General features: G+C 42.1%; 1 protein-coding gene across 1 annotated transcript in view; it reads left to right on the plus strand.

Moving 5' to 3' along the window:
• Positions 1 to 14,920, plus strand: part of LOC309547281 (cilia- and flagella-associated protein 337-like) — a gene marked incomplete at its 5' end in the record, with an annotated part of 246,937 nt that overhangs the window by 18,414 nt on the left and 213,603 nt on the right. Inside the window, 2 exons of the mRNA XM_082247111.1 lie at positions 2,843 to 3,116; positions 5,612 to 5,665. Coding sequence (XP_082103237.1) covers positions 2,843 to 3,116; positions 5,612 to 5,665 — 328 coding nt within the window. The remainder of the gene's footprint in view (positions 1 to 2,842; positions 3,117 to 5,611; positions 5,666 to 14,920) is intronic.

Consider the following 14,920-nt stretch of genomic DNA (forward strand, 5'->3'; position numbering starts at 1 on the left):
ACAGAAAGTGCGGCTCAGCCTCACCCCTCACTCCCTCCTCACTGGCTATGATTGACAGCAGCGGTACCCAATGGATCCTGCTACTGCATCTTAACCAATGAAAAGGTTCCTTGCTGGGAGAGCCTCGGCTCTCGTGCACATCGCTGGATCAAGATTTGGCTTGGGTAAGTATTGGGGGGGGGGGGGGGGGTGAAGCTGCACCCTAAAGGCTTTTTACCTCTTTGTATAGAATACATGAAGTTAATAAAAAAAACTGTCTGCCTTAAAATCCACTTTAACACCTTGAGCACAATAAAATAACATTCCCCAGTAAACTGTTTACCCAACACTTGCAGTTTACACCTTTTAAAGCTGCTGGTTCCTGATCCATCAGTGCTGCTTCTCTGAACAGGAAAGAGTTAACAGTGGATAGTGCAGGCTGGAATCAGTCTGTTAGCTTCTAGAAAAGAGGGGGAAGAGGGAGGAGCAGGGGAATATCTTGCTATTCTGGACTATGGGACTGTGTGTTTCTATTGCTGCACACAGTGTGGCTAAACACAACTTTAGTCCCTGTCTGCAAGGGTGGATTCATAGGCTGTTGCAAGAGAAAGGAGCCACCTTGAAACAGTACCCTGGGGCAGCAGCCATAACACCAGCTTAAACTGGAAAATGGGCAAGGTTAAAATAAAAGAAGCTGCATACTCAGTAAAGGATTTAGTGCCTGTGTTAAGTGCCAGAATGCGGTGCAGGAAACCCGTGTTCTGTACACGTTTTCCAAACCATGTTTAAAATGCACTGCATATGCGATCTGCAGCAGGTGTCAATGTTAAAAACCCTGCAAGAGAATGGCATAATGTGCTAGCACATTATGAAATACTTACCTTAGAATGAAGCCCTCCAGCGATGCGACAGGGCTTCATCTTCACCTAGTCTTCCTTCCTGTTTCGAGTGCTCCAGCCGTCTGATTGACAGAGCCGCAATGACATCAATCCAGTGCATGCACGGGAGAGTCACGGACCTCGAAAGAGACAGGTATGCACTTCAGAGTGCATGCGCTGATGACGTCACTGAGATTTAGAGTTTAAATGATAAAAGTTTCTGAAATATATATATATATATATATATATATATATATATATATATATATATATATATATATATATATATATATATATATATATATGTCCTCATGTAATGATGTTAGTTTTTTAAGTTTTTTTCAGTATGTTTTTCAAGGACAGAGAAGCCATTTTGCTATGTATGTATTTCTGTTCTGAGTTTCTATGTTAGTATGCTGGGTCGGGTTATGTGTCAACTACAGATCCAAACCATATATGCAAGAGTGGGTGTTACTTTTATATTTCGAATTACTACCTTCCTTGGACACACTTTTTGCTGACATCATCTTTACAAACTGTATAAAAGACAACTATATCTACAGATTAAGCAGAAAAGGGAAAATAACATCTTACACTCGGAAGACATGTAACACCTCTCTCTCACCTTTTGATGCGTGAAAACTTTTCTGTTTTGTTCTGTTCGTATGTTTTGCTTTACTTTAAGAAAATAAGCAACTGTCCTGAAGTATTGTGACAGCTGAGAAGTCTATTTCGAACAGTCACCAGCTGCATCTAGTTTGAAAATCTCCTAAACCGTGCATGTTTAGGAGATATTCACTGTACCTGCATGTAAACCTTATTATAGGCTTACCTGTAGCTGCAAGTAAAAAAAAGGACTTTACTACCTTTTTAAGTTAACAATTCCCAAATGCAGGTCACAAACGCAGTGCATTTGTCTGCACTGGATTGCATGGTACAGAAGTACGATGCAATCCGGTTGAAGTGCATTTTTTAAAGTAGTGCATGCACTACTTTTGGTGCAGTCTAGTGCTATTCAGTACATTCTAAATTAATGGGCTCAAATTGCATCACATGTGAATTGCACAGTAAGACACTGCATGTTCATGTGCGATTCCTGGTGTGAACCAGCCCTTAATCAGCTGCTAAAAGTGCTTAGAAAACTGAGGGTATAATATCAGTTTAAAGTAACAAACGGTAACAACACTACAAAATACAGCATAAAGTAATTCCAAACATCATTTTCAATATTTTTAGGTCTGCAGCTTTTATGCAAATAACAGCTGGTGATCCTGCCACGAAGGTCCTTGCCTGGGCACTTTCTGTTATATGGTGACAGTGCTTTTGTCTCTGTCTCCCAACTATTGACACCCTGTCAATAATTCTCCCGAAGAAGACTAGTTACATTGCGAACACACACCATTCAGGCATGGTCCACTATTGTCACCATTAGGAAATACGCCCTGAGAAATTTCATGTAGACAGAAAATGGCTAGAAAGAAGCTGCAGGCAATCACCAGCACTAAAAAGGTGAAAACTAGTAATTATTATTTTATTTTTAAATGTCAACTAAATCTTATTCAGTTATGGTTTACATTCGCTTTGTATTGAAAAGGTGACTGTATCACCGCAAGCCCTTATTTCGTTGCACTGAAATTTTTTTTTTAGTTCTAGCCAGATTCCAGCACCCCTGGCATGGCTATGACAAGCAAAACTTGCCTTTTAGCAGGGCCTCTTATGTCCCCATCCTGTATTATCTGGATATTCATAGAGAAAATGCTAATGAGCAAACTGTGCAATATTTATGTGTCCTCCTGTGCAATCTCCACAACAATATATAGATAGTTATATAAGGGCTGTCCTGTGGAAAGGGAAAATTTCCTTGCTGCAGTCCAGGACAGTAGTATAAATGCAGCGGTAATCCATGATTGATTAGGCAAATGTAACTGAATGGATGTAGATGCATTTGTGATATAAACCAATTATCCACTGATTGTCTTCTCCAGTCTTTTCAGTGATATACGGCAGACTTCTACAGCTGCTCAGAACCAGTCTGTACAACAAAGAGCAAAAACTGCTGTGGGAACGACCAGGAGTCAGGGACTGCCCGCCACTGATTTCTTTGGAGAGTCTGAGGAAGAAAGGCAAAGTCCCCCAGAATGGCTGGAGAAAGAGATGATAAGGAGACATCAGAGAAGATATTCGCTGGGGCTTGTGGACAGTCTCATGGAGAGTTTACAGAATCATTCTGACCCAGCTAGAAGCCTCAGGAAGGAGAAGGTAACTAAACATTTTTCTTCTTCCCAGCTGATTTCTGTTTATTTGGTAATGAAGAAGCTGTTCACCTTGTCAGTCTCTGATTAGACTTGTCACCACCCCTTTTGCTGACATCATCACATATAATGCAGGATCAGCAACCACGTCCCTACCTGATGATGTGGCTGCTGGTCTTGGAATATATGAGGGGATGTAGAAGTGCCTGTCCACATTCCAGTGCTTGAGAGAAGAGGACTGGACCACTAGCTGTCATGGGACAGTAAGTTAAGTTTAAGTGTATCTATGGTCAAAATGTAAAATAATATATTCATTTTCACATTGAATTTCAATTATTTTGAGCCTACTCCTATATATATATAGACACACATAAATATATACACACCTAGATGGATGCAGCATTGGTGCAATGCTACATCTGTTCCCTGCAGCCTCTAAGACCAAGAACTGAGTGATCAAAGACCACTGATCGCTAGGTCTTTAGTGAGCAAAGAGTAGTGACTGTCAGTCATTGGCTCTCTGTTGTGCCTCTCCAGCGCCCTCTAGAGAGCCGGGCTGTGGAGGGGGCTGGAGCGGCTGGCTCAGGCTCTCAGCAGCTTGCTGAAAGGCTGAGCCAGCTGCCAATTAGGAATCTGGGTGTATCCCAACTTTAAAGTCAGGATTGCTCCGGAGCCTGAACCGGCTGATGCCAGCCAACAATGGACATTAGCCTGCTATTGGCTGAATACGGGTCACAGGAGTGCAGAACAAAGTGCACTTCTATGACCCACAGGAGAAGTAAGGCCAGAAGAGCTTTGACCATACTTCTCCTTTAATCTAAATGATCATGACGTTTGTAAACTTACTTTGTGAAGATGATTTACTTTCTTGAATTCTGTGACACGTATTATGTGCTAGCTTATGCCCTAGATAAATGAGCACTGGATGTGTTTTTCTTTATGGGAGGCCATAGTTCTTCTGTAAGCTGTCAGTTTTTATTCTGCCGTCAGTAGTAAATGATTTTATGGGTCAAGTGGCTTTGCTAGAAGAAATTCACTGACACAAATCATTTAGATACACATACACTCTGTGCACTTTCAGTGACTTTTAGTATTAGTTGCATAGTTTCAGAAGTGACACTTATTGCTATATAGTCCATGGCTCCAGGGGTCTCATGACTGAGATCCAAGAATGCTTGTCTCTTCCCTTGTTACTGAATTTATAATAAGTAGCAGGTAAGTTTACACAGTCGTATTTGTTGAATTGTCTGAGGCATTTGTGCAAGGGGATCATGTGTGGACTTGAAGCGCCGCTCAAAGCTGGTAAACAACAGGTCTTCCTACCGGTATTTAGAAAATGGGAGCAGGCACCAATCACTAATTCAGAAGTGTGGGCATATGTGGGATAAGATGCCGCTCAAAACCAACCCAGGGCTTCAGATGCGGATATAACTGTGTATAGCCACAGCTAGTGCTGCTCCGCTCATGCCCCCTGACATGTTTCCCCCTGTGGGGCTTGGTGCAATCGTATTTGGCGCAACATGTCAGGGGCACGGCCTGGAGCAGTGTGGGCTGTGGCTATATACAGCCATATCCACACCTGAAGCACTGGGTTGGTTTTGAGCGGCGTCTTACCCTACATTTGTGCACATAAATGTTAATAGTAAAGGATAGATGCTAGGGTAGAATCCTATTTCACATTGAGACTAAAGTCCATCTAAAGGGTGATTTTTGTGGAATAAAATTAATAAGTAGTCATCTGCCATGCAAACCCATGCCCTCACCCTCTGTGAATTTTCTAAAGCTTTTTTTTTGTAAAAGATATGGATTGGGCAGCACTGCTGAAAAACTACATCTCCCATGATCAGTGCCTTGTCTTAGGCTGGCCATACATTATACAATTTTCTTATAATTTTCTGTACAATTTTCTTTAGCTATACCTTCAACTATGTAGTACTAAGGCCTGCCTAATAGGATACAATTGAAAGTGTTGTTTAGTTTTCACCTTATTATATATTATTTTTGGTAAATCTAACAGAAAACTGTACAAGAGAATTGAACATGTATGGCCAGCCTTATTAATGAGTGAGAAGGAGGGTGGAACTAGGTGAGGGCAGTTGGTAACTGACAAGCTACAGGCTTGACAGGTAGGTGAGACAACACTGCTAGCAATGCCCACACTCAACTTATGCCATGCAATCGTTATGCAGGCACAATGATTGCAAGGGTGACAACGCAGTGGCAAATTCGCTAGGACAGGCTGAATGTTGTTCCTTTAAAGTAGAAACCCAGCGGTTCTTCTGGCAGTATTAATCATTAGTTGCACAGCAGTGCAAGAGGGTTTATTGAATTCAGAAATGACAATCTTTCTGATGTTGGGGATTGTATAACATATTCAATACTTTGCCTATAGTTCTTCTTTAAATTGCACCCATTTAATACCCCAATAAATACCAGATTAGGTTTCCCTACAGTCAGTATTTATAATTCATTCACAATAAATGGTTTTCTTCTTTTTTCCAGATTGAACAGGAAGTCACGCTAGAGCAGTTGCACAAACTGAAGAAAGCCTTTGAGGTACATTATGTATCTTTGTTATTATATCACCTCAGTTGTCACTCACAGGACTCCCATAGGCACATGTATCATTATTACCTCATTGCAGCTACCTACTGGATTTCTTTCACAAATACAGAAACAGAGCAGACCTATCAGTTGTTGTTTTGGAATAAAACATTTTTCATTCACTGCAAAAAGTATTATGGAGCAATTGGTAACTATTGTAAAAGCTCTGCCCATAAAAGGCAAGCAGAGGGAAAGACACTAGGAGCTAGTATTGTCTGTGGCCCCTCTGCTGCAGATCATTCCACTATTACTGACTTAGCATGCCGTGTTCTGCACTGTGCCTCTGTGTGGAGGTGGACATCTTGGGAGAGGCGGGGCTTTCCTTGCTTGTATCAGAGCTGCCTCTTGTCATTACTGGTGGTCCAATTCTGGAAAGGTAATGATCAATAATCAAAAAGGTTCAGGAGAGATGGAGGACAAACAGGAATTAAATAGAGAAGAAGCTGGGAAATGCTTGTTTGCAGATCCCCAGGTACAGTTTCCTCTCCAGCAAGAAGAACAGAGAGCACCACAGGCTCACGAGACTAGTAATCAGAGACAGAAGTGCCTTAGATCTCACACTTTGGAAACAGTAGTGCCTTGGCACAGGAAACACACTGCCAATTTTCAGGAGAAATTTAGGATACAGGTATCAGGGCTGGGCGCGCAGCAGCTCTCTTCTCTGTGCTCAGGCTGCTCAGCTGTTGGTTAATTGTCAGCACTCATTGTTTTTCTCAGTGGCTCACCTGGTTATCATTTTCTACTCATAAGTCCCTCCTACAGCCAGCTCCTTCTCGCTATTTAAGCTGCCTTGTTCATTCCTTTCCTGCCTTCTCTGGTCAACATATCTGGAGTTTCTCTGCTGTGTTCCTGTGAAAGACTTTGCCAGGCTGACGTCCCTTCTGGTTCCTGGTCCTGTTCCTCTGCCCTCAATTTCCTTGATTTCTGGTTTCCTGATCACTGGCTCTTCTGACTTCCTGTTTTGGCTTCCAACCCCTGGCTTATATTTTGACTACGTTTACTGTTATGTACCATTTTTTACCATTCCTCTAAAGGTGTGTTTTTACTGCCTTTTCTGTCTCAGCCTGATTCATGGTTCCTGACAGTAGGCGAAAGCCATAAATTTAAAAAATGCAGGCAACCCACCTAGTGGTAATATTTTTTCCAGATTGGATGAGCAGGACCACTGCATGGATCAGTTTGCCATAGCGTCACAGATGCTCCTGATTTGTACTGCTCACCTTGATCCTCCCACTGTGTGGCAGTTCTAGGATCCCTTTAGGACCCAGCAAAATTCACCTGACACAGCCTTTGCCTGGGAAACAACGGAAATTGGCCAGCTTGCCCTTAAATCACCTGTATCAGCATACCACCAGTGCTTGTGATAGCATTGTTACTTTGTGTGCTCCTGTTTGACCCAGCTGATATCTGCTCTGTATATCGTGTATGACCTGGCTAGTTTTGACCCTGCTTTGCTCACTTCTGATTCTGTACTGTTTGGACTATGATCAACCTGTGTATGGCCCAGCTTGTCTAGACTGCGATTTGCTTGATTCTACTGTAGTGCCAGACTGAGCATTACTACTTGGCTGCCCTAAACCTCCTGTTACATGTGCAGCGGTGAACCACAAGCACCAGCCAGCCTGCTGTTACATCTGCAGCAGTGAACCACAAGCACCAGCCAACGTCCTATTACTTCTGCAGCGGTGAACCATAAGCACCAGCCAACCTCTAATTCATCTACAAGTTCCAGCTGACCTGCTCTGCTCAGACCTGCTAATGGTATGCACTCTTGTTTATTGAACTCTTTGCATAATCAACACATCTGAACTGTTTCCTGCTATCTGCTTCTAGCCTGACACTGTGGCTGTTGGTCTTTATGCAGGCACCCGCCTCAAATATTACCTTTTTAAGAGGTATGTCTGGTTCCACCCTGCTTCCTCAGCGTTTTAGGGGTGATCCAGTTCAATGCAGAGGGTTTTTAACCAGGTTGGGATATACTTTGAGATGCTGCCCCAGGCGTTCCCCATGGACAGAAGCAAAGTAGGCTTCATTATTTCCTTGTTTTCTGATAGAACCTTGGCCTCGGCAAACTCTCTATGGGAGAGGCAAAAACCATTGTCCTATCCTGAGTTTGTGGCTTACTTTAAAAGGGTATTTGAGGTTCCCGCTCACTCCACTTCTGCTGCCAAGAGCCTCATGTCCATCAAACAGAGTACAAGAATGTTGCTGATTACTCCCCTGAATTCCATACCCTGGCAGTAGAGGTTCCTTGGAACAATGAGGCTGTCGTGGCTGCTTTTTCTCATGGTCTCTCAGATAACATTAAAGCTGGAAAGTTATTCACGTTTGCCATTCTCATTGACTCCAGACAAGGAGCGCTTGCGAATACACCTGTACGTTTAGCTCAGCCCATGCCTCCTGGTACCGAATCCGCCAGTGAAGTAGAACCCATGCAGTTGGGCTTCACTTGTCTCTCTGCGGAGGAAAGGTCTTTTAGGAGGAGGGAGTACCTTGTTCATTGGAAAGGGTACGGTCCAGAGAAACACTCTTGGGTCTCATCCTGAGATGTACATGCTCCTGTCCTCATCCGTGCTACCCATATACAGTTCCCTCTCAAACCTGTTGCCTCTCTGAGAGGGATGGGTCATTGAGGAGGGGTACTGTCAGGGCTGGGCTTGCAGCAACTTCTCTGTGCTCAGGCTGCAGGGCTGTCAATTAATTGTCAGCACTTATTGTTTCCTCAGTGGCTCACCTGGTTATCATTATCTGCTCCTCAGTCCCACCTACAGCCAGCCCCTTCTGGCTTTTTAGGGCACCCTGCTCATTCCTTTCCTGCCTTCGTCTAGTTAACATATCTGGAGTTTCTCTTCTGTGTTTTTGTGAAAGACTTTTCCTGGCTGGCATCCCTTCTGGTTCCTGATCCTGTTCCTCTGCCTCCGACTACACTGATTTCTGGTTTCCTGTTCACTGGCTCGTCTGACTTTCCATTTTGGCTTCTGCCCCCTGGCTTATGTTTTGACTGCGTTTACTGTTCTGTACCATTTTTTACCATTACATTAAAGGTGTGTTTTTACTGCATTTTCTGTCTTAAGGCCCGTACACACGAGTCGAAATTCGGCCGGGAATTTTCGTCCGACGACCGATCTGCCGATTTTCGGCTTGTTAGCATGATGCTTCCGACAAGCGACTCCAACTTTTCAGCCGAAAAAAATCTGGTGTGCAGGCTATAAAATTTTTGTCCTCCGTCAAAACACGTCCGATTTTCATGCAGTCAGTACAGATTTCGACATCTTATGAGCTAGACTTGGCATGCTCAGAGAAGAAAGAACACAAAGGAAGCAAACCAACACATGACATCACTTCTGAAGTAGAATTTTGTCGTGCGGGAAAATTCGTGTGCAGTCTAGGCACATTCCAACCACAAAACACCACTCTGGACAAAAGATGGACGACCGGTCGGCGGAAATTCGTTGCGTGTGTACTAGGCTTAAGTCTGATTCGTGGTTTTTGACAAAAGGCATTTATTGGGACTTCATTTATCAAGGTGACACACTTATTTGAGGAAATTTGACACCAAAAACACCAAAATCTACTGAGCAGACTTTTGAGGCACCGACTTCAAATCATCTAAAAACATTATCTACTACCAAAATCTATCGAGGGGACTTTTGAGGCACTGACTTCAAAACATATAAAAACATTAGAGGAACCCATTATACCATCTATGTTAGACCCCTGACCCTATCTATTGGCCCTTACAGAAGCTATCTTTGGGAATCCGCTTGAAGGTGGACACTTTTTATAAACAGCATGACAAGTTTCCTTCAACCTTATTTGAGGACATTCTTACTGCAGTGGCTCCTCTACTAATTATAAGTATATATGATGGGATAAAGTCTCTGCATATACTCTGGAAGATTGTTTCGATCCCTTTTGGGTGTTCTCTTACTGAGGATTTGGTGGTTCCGTTGTATACCCATTAGGTACTGCACGCTTTTACTAGCAAAGCATCTTCTTTGCCTATTATACATCCCATCAGATCTCCTGAAGAAGTGGATTTGATTGTGCAGAGAAAGAGGGGTTTTCACCCCCAGCTGTACCCTTTATGGTGTTTCCATCTATTACCTACCTTTGTAGAATTAAACATTATATGCTCCATCTTTATGTACACTGATCTAACCCCTTACTCCAATGAGTTTGAGTGATCTCTAATATATAACATCTGTAGTTGGGATTGATTTTATACTGTTACTTTTTATGGAATATACAATAAAAGATAATGTTTTTATATGATTTGAAGTTGGTGCCTCAAAAATCCACTTTCAGGAAGAATTCAGAACAAATGGTACAGTTTTCCTGTTTTGGACAGACCTTACTGTTTGTGATATGCTATGTGTGTATTTATCTATGTATAGGTTTTATTTTTATTTTTTTTGTGTATATACAGTGCATATATACTGGTTTTTTATTTTTAGTTAACAGATATTTGTGAAATTAATGTGGACAAACAAATAGGACAAACAAATAGTCCAGAAGAAGATGTGCCGCGAAACATGTCGACGACAGTTTTGACCTGCTTTCCATTAATAGCACAATATTATGTGTGTTCAGTTTTCCTATTGGGGCGTTATTTGGCCCTTTGATGTAATGTATGTTTGTGTATTATATCAATCTTTGTAATAATAAAAATTGCTAGGTATATATTTTTTAATATACTTTGTAGTTTGCATTTATTTGGAAGTCATTTAAAGGCCCATTTCTTCTGAAACCTCTTTCTTGCTCCTCTCCCTTGGTGGTGAGATTGGGGTTAATATTGGGATTTTTATACTTATATTATATTATATTTTTTATATTTATATGTATATTACTCAGGGCTGGTTTCTCCCAAATTCATTGGCTCCTTATGTCACACTTTCTTTTACGTAAATGGTACAGTTTTCCTGGGTACAGCCTCTTTCAAATTACATTTTTTAGATGTTCCCAATAAGATAGCAAATCTTCACTTTTCAAGTTCAGGTTCACTATGATTTTCATCATGATTTTCATCATGCATGCAATTGGTACTACTGTTTCCATTCTATCGTGTATTGCTATAGCACCCTCTAGTGTGCTACTAGTGTCAGTATAGGCAAATAAATGCTTATGATTCGTGGTAAGCTATGTGAGTCAGAAATTGGGTCGGGTTACTGCAGGTCAGGTTGGATGGCTTTACAGGGGCAGGTCTCTGGTACCTCCCCCTGGATCTAGAAGCTTCTGGAAGTTAGTGGGTGAAGGCCAGGAGGTCCTAATCTGCATACTTAGGGGAGTCTGACCAATCCCCAGGAAAAATGTCCTAGCAGGGTGGGTGGATCAGCCCTTAAATATGGCAGAGCCTAGCCAGCAGGGGAAGTCATTGGAAGCAGCTGTCAGTGGCCTAGGAGCGAACCCCTGGGTCTAGGGGGCTCTACCTCCAAGCTGGGCTTGGTCTGTGTTGGGAAGATCTTATCAGAAGAACCACTTGAGAAAGACTCTTGCCTAAGGAGCAGCAGGGAGCAAAGAGGACAGAGTGAGTACATCAGCACACCCAGGGATTCACAAGGGGAGAGACTGCCACATGTAGGAAGCATTCAGAAGGACATTGCTGTGTTTACCCCTTGCCCTAAAAGATTTTTGGAGCAGCAAGGTGGACTGGTAGTGCCTGCAGACAGTTTAGCTAGAGATGCATGCACTCTAGCTAAAGTGCATGCACTTTGCAACATAATGTATTCTTTTTCTAAACTGGACTAAGAGCTCCTAGTCCTCAAGGGGCTATTGTCACTGATCCTGAAGGACTGAGGGTGTTTAGGAAGAACAGATCAGAAACCTTACTTTGTACAGTGGAAGGAAGTTGTCCCCATACATTGTTTTCCTGTCAAGTTGGGCATCCCATAACCCTTCTACCCCATGCAAGTTGTTAGCCCTATCAAAAACAACAAAAACAAGCCCAGGGACTAATTTCTTGTGTTCGGATGCAAATGGAAAATGCGTATTGCATGGCTGTGAAGGATAGGAGAGATAGTTACCTGCAACCCTTGCAGGGTAGTGCTAAATAGCTAATAATAAAGATATGATAAAATGGCATCCCTGTGTCTGAAATCTATACTTTCTATGAAATTCTATACTACAGTCTATTCAATGGGATTTTGGGCCTTCATATAGTGATATTATCTGGGCACTTTCTGGGCTATGTTTGACTTCATAAAAATTGCAATTAAAATATAACAAAAGTGGTCAAATTTTTAATTTGCTTATTTACTATCTGTGTTCCAATGGATTGTGTTCCAATGGAAAAAAACATGCATCTGAAGCCTGCCAGCACCAGGCAGCTGATACATTTGTATGTTTTTTGTTTTGTTTGATTTGATGTGCTGAGCTTTGGCTGTAATCTTCCAGTTCTGTGTTGTTGTTACAGAAATTGATAGTTCGATCCTAGCAAATAAGGCGAATGGTACTAGACCAAACACCTCCATCCCTGATTTGAATCGGTATTCAAGGGGGGAAATTGAGACTTTAAATGAGGCGTGTGACACGACCACTGAGATAAAACCATAATAACAAGTTTATTTTATATATATGCAAATACATGTAACAAGGATATAAAGTATATTTGATTAAAAAAGTATAAATATTAGCTGGTATACCTGTGACTACGACTGCTATGTACCTTTTTGTTTACCAGTGATCGTCTTACCTCATGGCTATCACAGGTCATTAACCTCCTTTAAGCAGGCGTTTTTAACATATTCAAAAACCACACCAGACAACATGTTTGTTTTTTATACATTATGTTTAGCTCAACAATGTTTGTGTGTCAGCATTGTAACCACGGGGGCTGATTATGCTGGGCTGGCTGACTGCTTCCTGTCTCCATCCCCGGCCAGTGGGCACGGTTGATCAGGCAGATGTCTCCCGCTGGGCATCAGCGCCACGCTTCGCGCCATGCGTGTGACGTCATTTCATTGGCACCACGGCATTGGCACCACGGCATTGGCCACCTACAGTGTGTTATAGGCACCCCTCTGGGGGTTGCCTGCCATTGGCGTCTACCTCCCATGGAGGGATGCCTTCTTTCATACACGCTAGTGTGGGGTTGGGGGTGCATTGGGGGCTGGCTTTTGGCATCCATGCAGCACTTTCTTGGGAGCAGTTTGGCTCTATCTATTTTTGTTTTCATGATCCCACTACACATGGACTTCTTGCCACAATCAACGGATTGTAAGCCACACTGTATTTATATCTTAATGTTTTTCTTCACGCAGTTTTCTTGGGATTTTCTCTCTCTTTACTTCATTCTCTATTATACACACTTGATACCTATCTGGGCTTAATCCTAGCTGGATGTGTCCAAGCATTTTCTGCACACCTATACTCTCGCACTTTTCTAGGTCTTTCCTAGCACTTCAAGATACTATGATATTTTAGCAGCACTATGCACTGTACTAAGTATACTTTATTGACAATTCTATAAGAAAAGCTTTGATGCTACTGTGCTTGTCACTGTTTATTTCAACAGTCCACAGAAATGCGTCGAGCCAACATTGATGCAGTACTGTATATTATCAATATCATCTGTTACAGTTATAATATACTATACCTTGTTTAACGTTGGTTGTCCCAATGTGCAACCCTGGGGAATGTATACTAGCTCATATTTATACTTTTTTTTATCAAATATACTTCATATCCTTGTTACATGTATTTGCATATACATAATAAACTTTTTATTATGGTTTTATCTCAGTGGCCATCACACGCCTCATTTAAAATCTCAACTTCCCCCATGTACACCGATTTGATTCTAGCCAAGTTCAACCTGGCTTGATGATACCTCTTAAAAAAACTGGTGTGCTGTCTGGTGAGCCAACCAGTACTTGTTCTTGTCAGGTGAAGCATGGTATCAGAGGGCGCATAATAAACAGGCAAAAAATTTGGGGGAGCATACCCATGTATTTCCAAAGCTGCTGCAGCTATGAACCAAAAGACATGTATATTAAAAAAGAATAGCGCGCAAATGCAAAAGAAATTACTACCAAATCTGAAGAGAGTCCATAAATAAAAATGGGGGTTTGGTCCCACCATATGGCCATATCGTGCTCAAGCCCACTACTGCGTCAAAGTACCCCATTATCAGTGGGTCCTACACTATCCATGAAAAAGAGATGAATCCAGCCTTTCTAACCCTTGGAGATAATACTCCTTGCTGGGAGAGATGTGCAAATGCACTACAGGGGACTCCTCCTATATCCACTTGATGGTGGACACTGATTGAGTACAGGTGTGTGTGGGGGGTGGGGAGGGCTGCTCAACCTCGATAGTCTGGTCAGACCGAATACATAATAAACAGGCAAAAAATTTGGGGGAGCATACCCATGTATTTCCAAAGCTGCTGCAGCTATGAACCAAAAGACATGTATATTAAAAAAGAATAGCGCGCAAATGCAAAAGAAATTACTACCAAATCTGAAGAGAGTCCATAAATAAAAATGGGGGTTTGGTCCCACCATATGGCCATATCGTGCTCAAGCCCACTACTGCGTCAAAGTACCCCATTATCAGTGGGTCCTACACTATCCATGAAATCAGAGGGCGCATGTTTGGGCACATGGAAACTGGTGAGCTATCTACAAAAATAAACCGCTTTTAAGGATGTGGAAGCTTCAGCCACAGTGCCTGTCTTCAATCCCTATGTGTGAAAGTTGGTGGTAAATAAAACATCCATAGCCTCTCTTTATCTTTTATGAAACCTCTTTAGTATAACATAACAAAATGTACTGAAACAGAGCAGCGCCCTTTGTTACTGTAATGTACAGTATCTGTTAAAGGGCCCACAGAGATCTGCACTGTTCTTGGGCCACATTTTGTAGATCAAATAATTATTAATAAACCTGTGCTATGTAAAAACTATTGGTAAAATTACAAAAAGTGCAGCTGCTGTTCACTAAGAAAAAACTCAGAAATATATGTAGCACTACTCCCTTTGGAGCTGATGGTTATGGATTCCCCTGGGTTACCCATAGCAACAACATCACAGTTTAGCATTTTCAAAGTACTTGGCTCAGTCAGAAAACAGTCTAGGGGTTTTGGTTTTTCATAGTTTTATTTGAGAACATGGATAGGAAAAGGGATAAGTGGGATACTCCAACTTGAATGAACTATGCACAATTTGCTGGGACATCTAGACATAACTGAGTGCGGCAAGGACACTGC

This window comes from Pelophylax lessonae (genome assembly GCF_965119305.1).
Source record: "Pelophylax lessonae genome assembly, chromosome: 2".
NCBI lineage: Eukaryota > Metazoa > Chordata > Amphibia > Anura > Ranidae > Pelophylax > Pelophylax lessonae.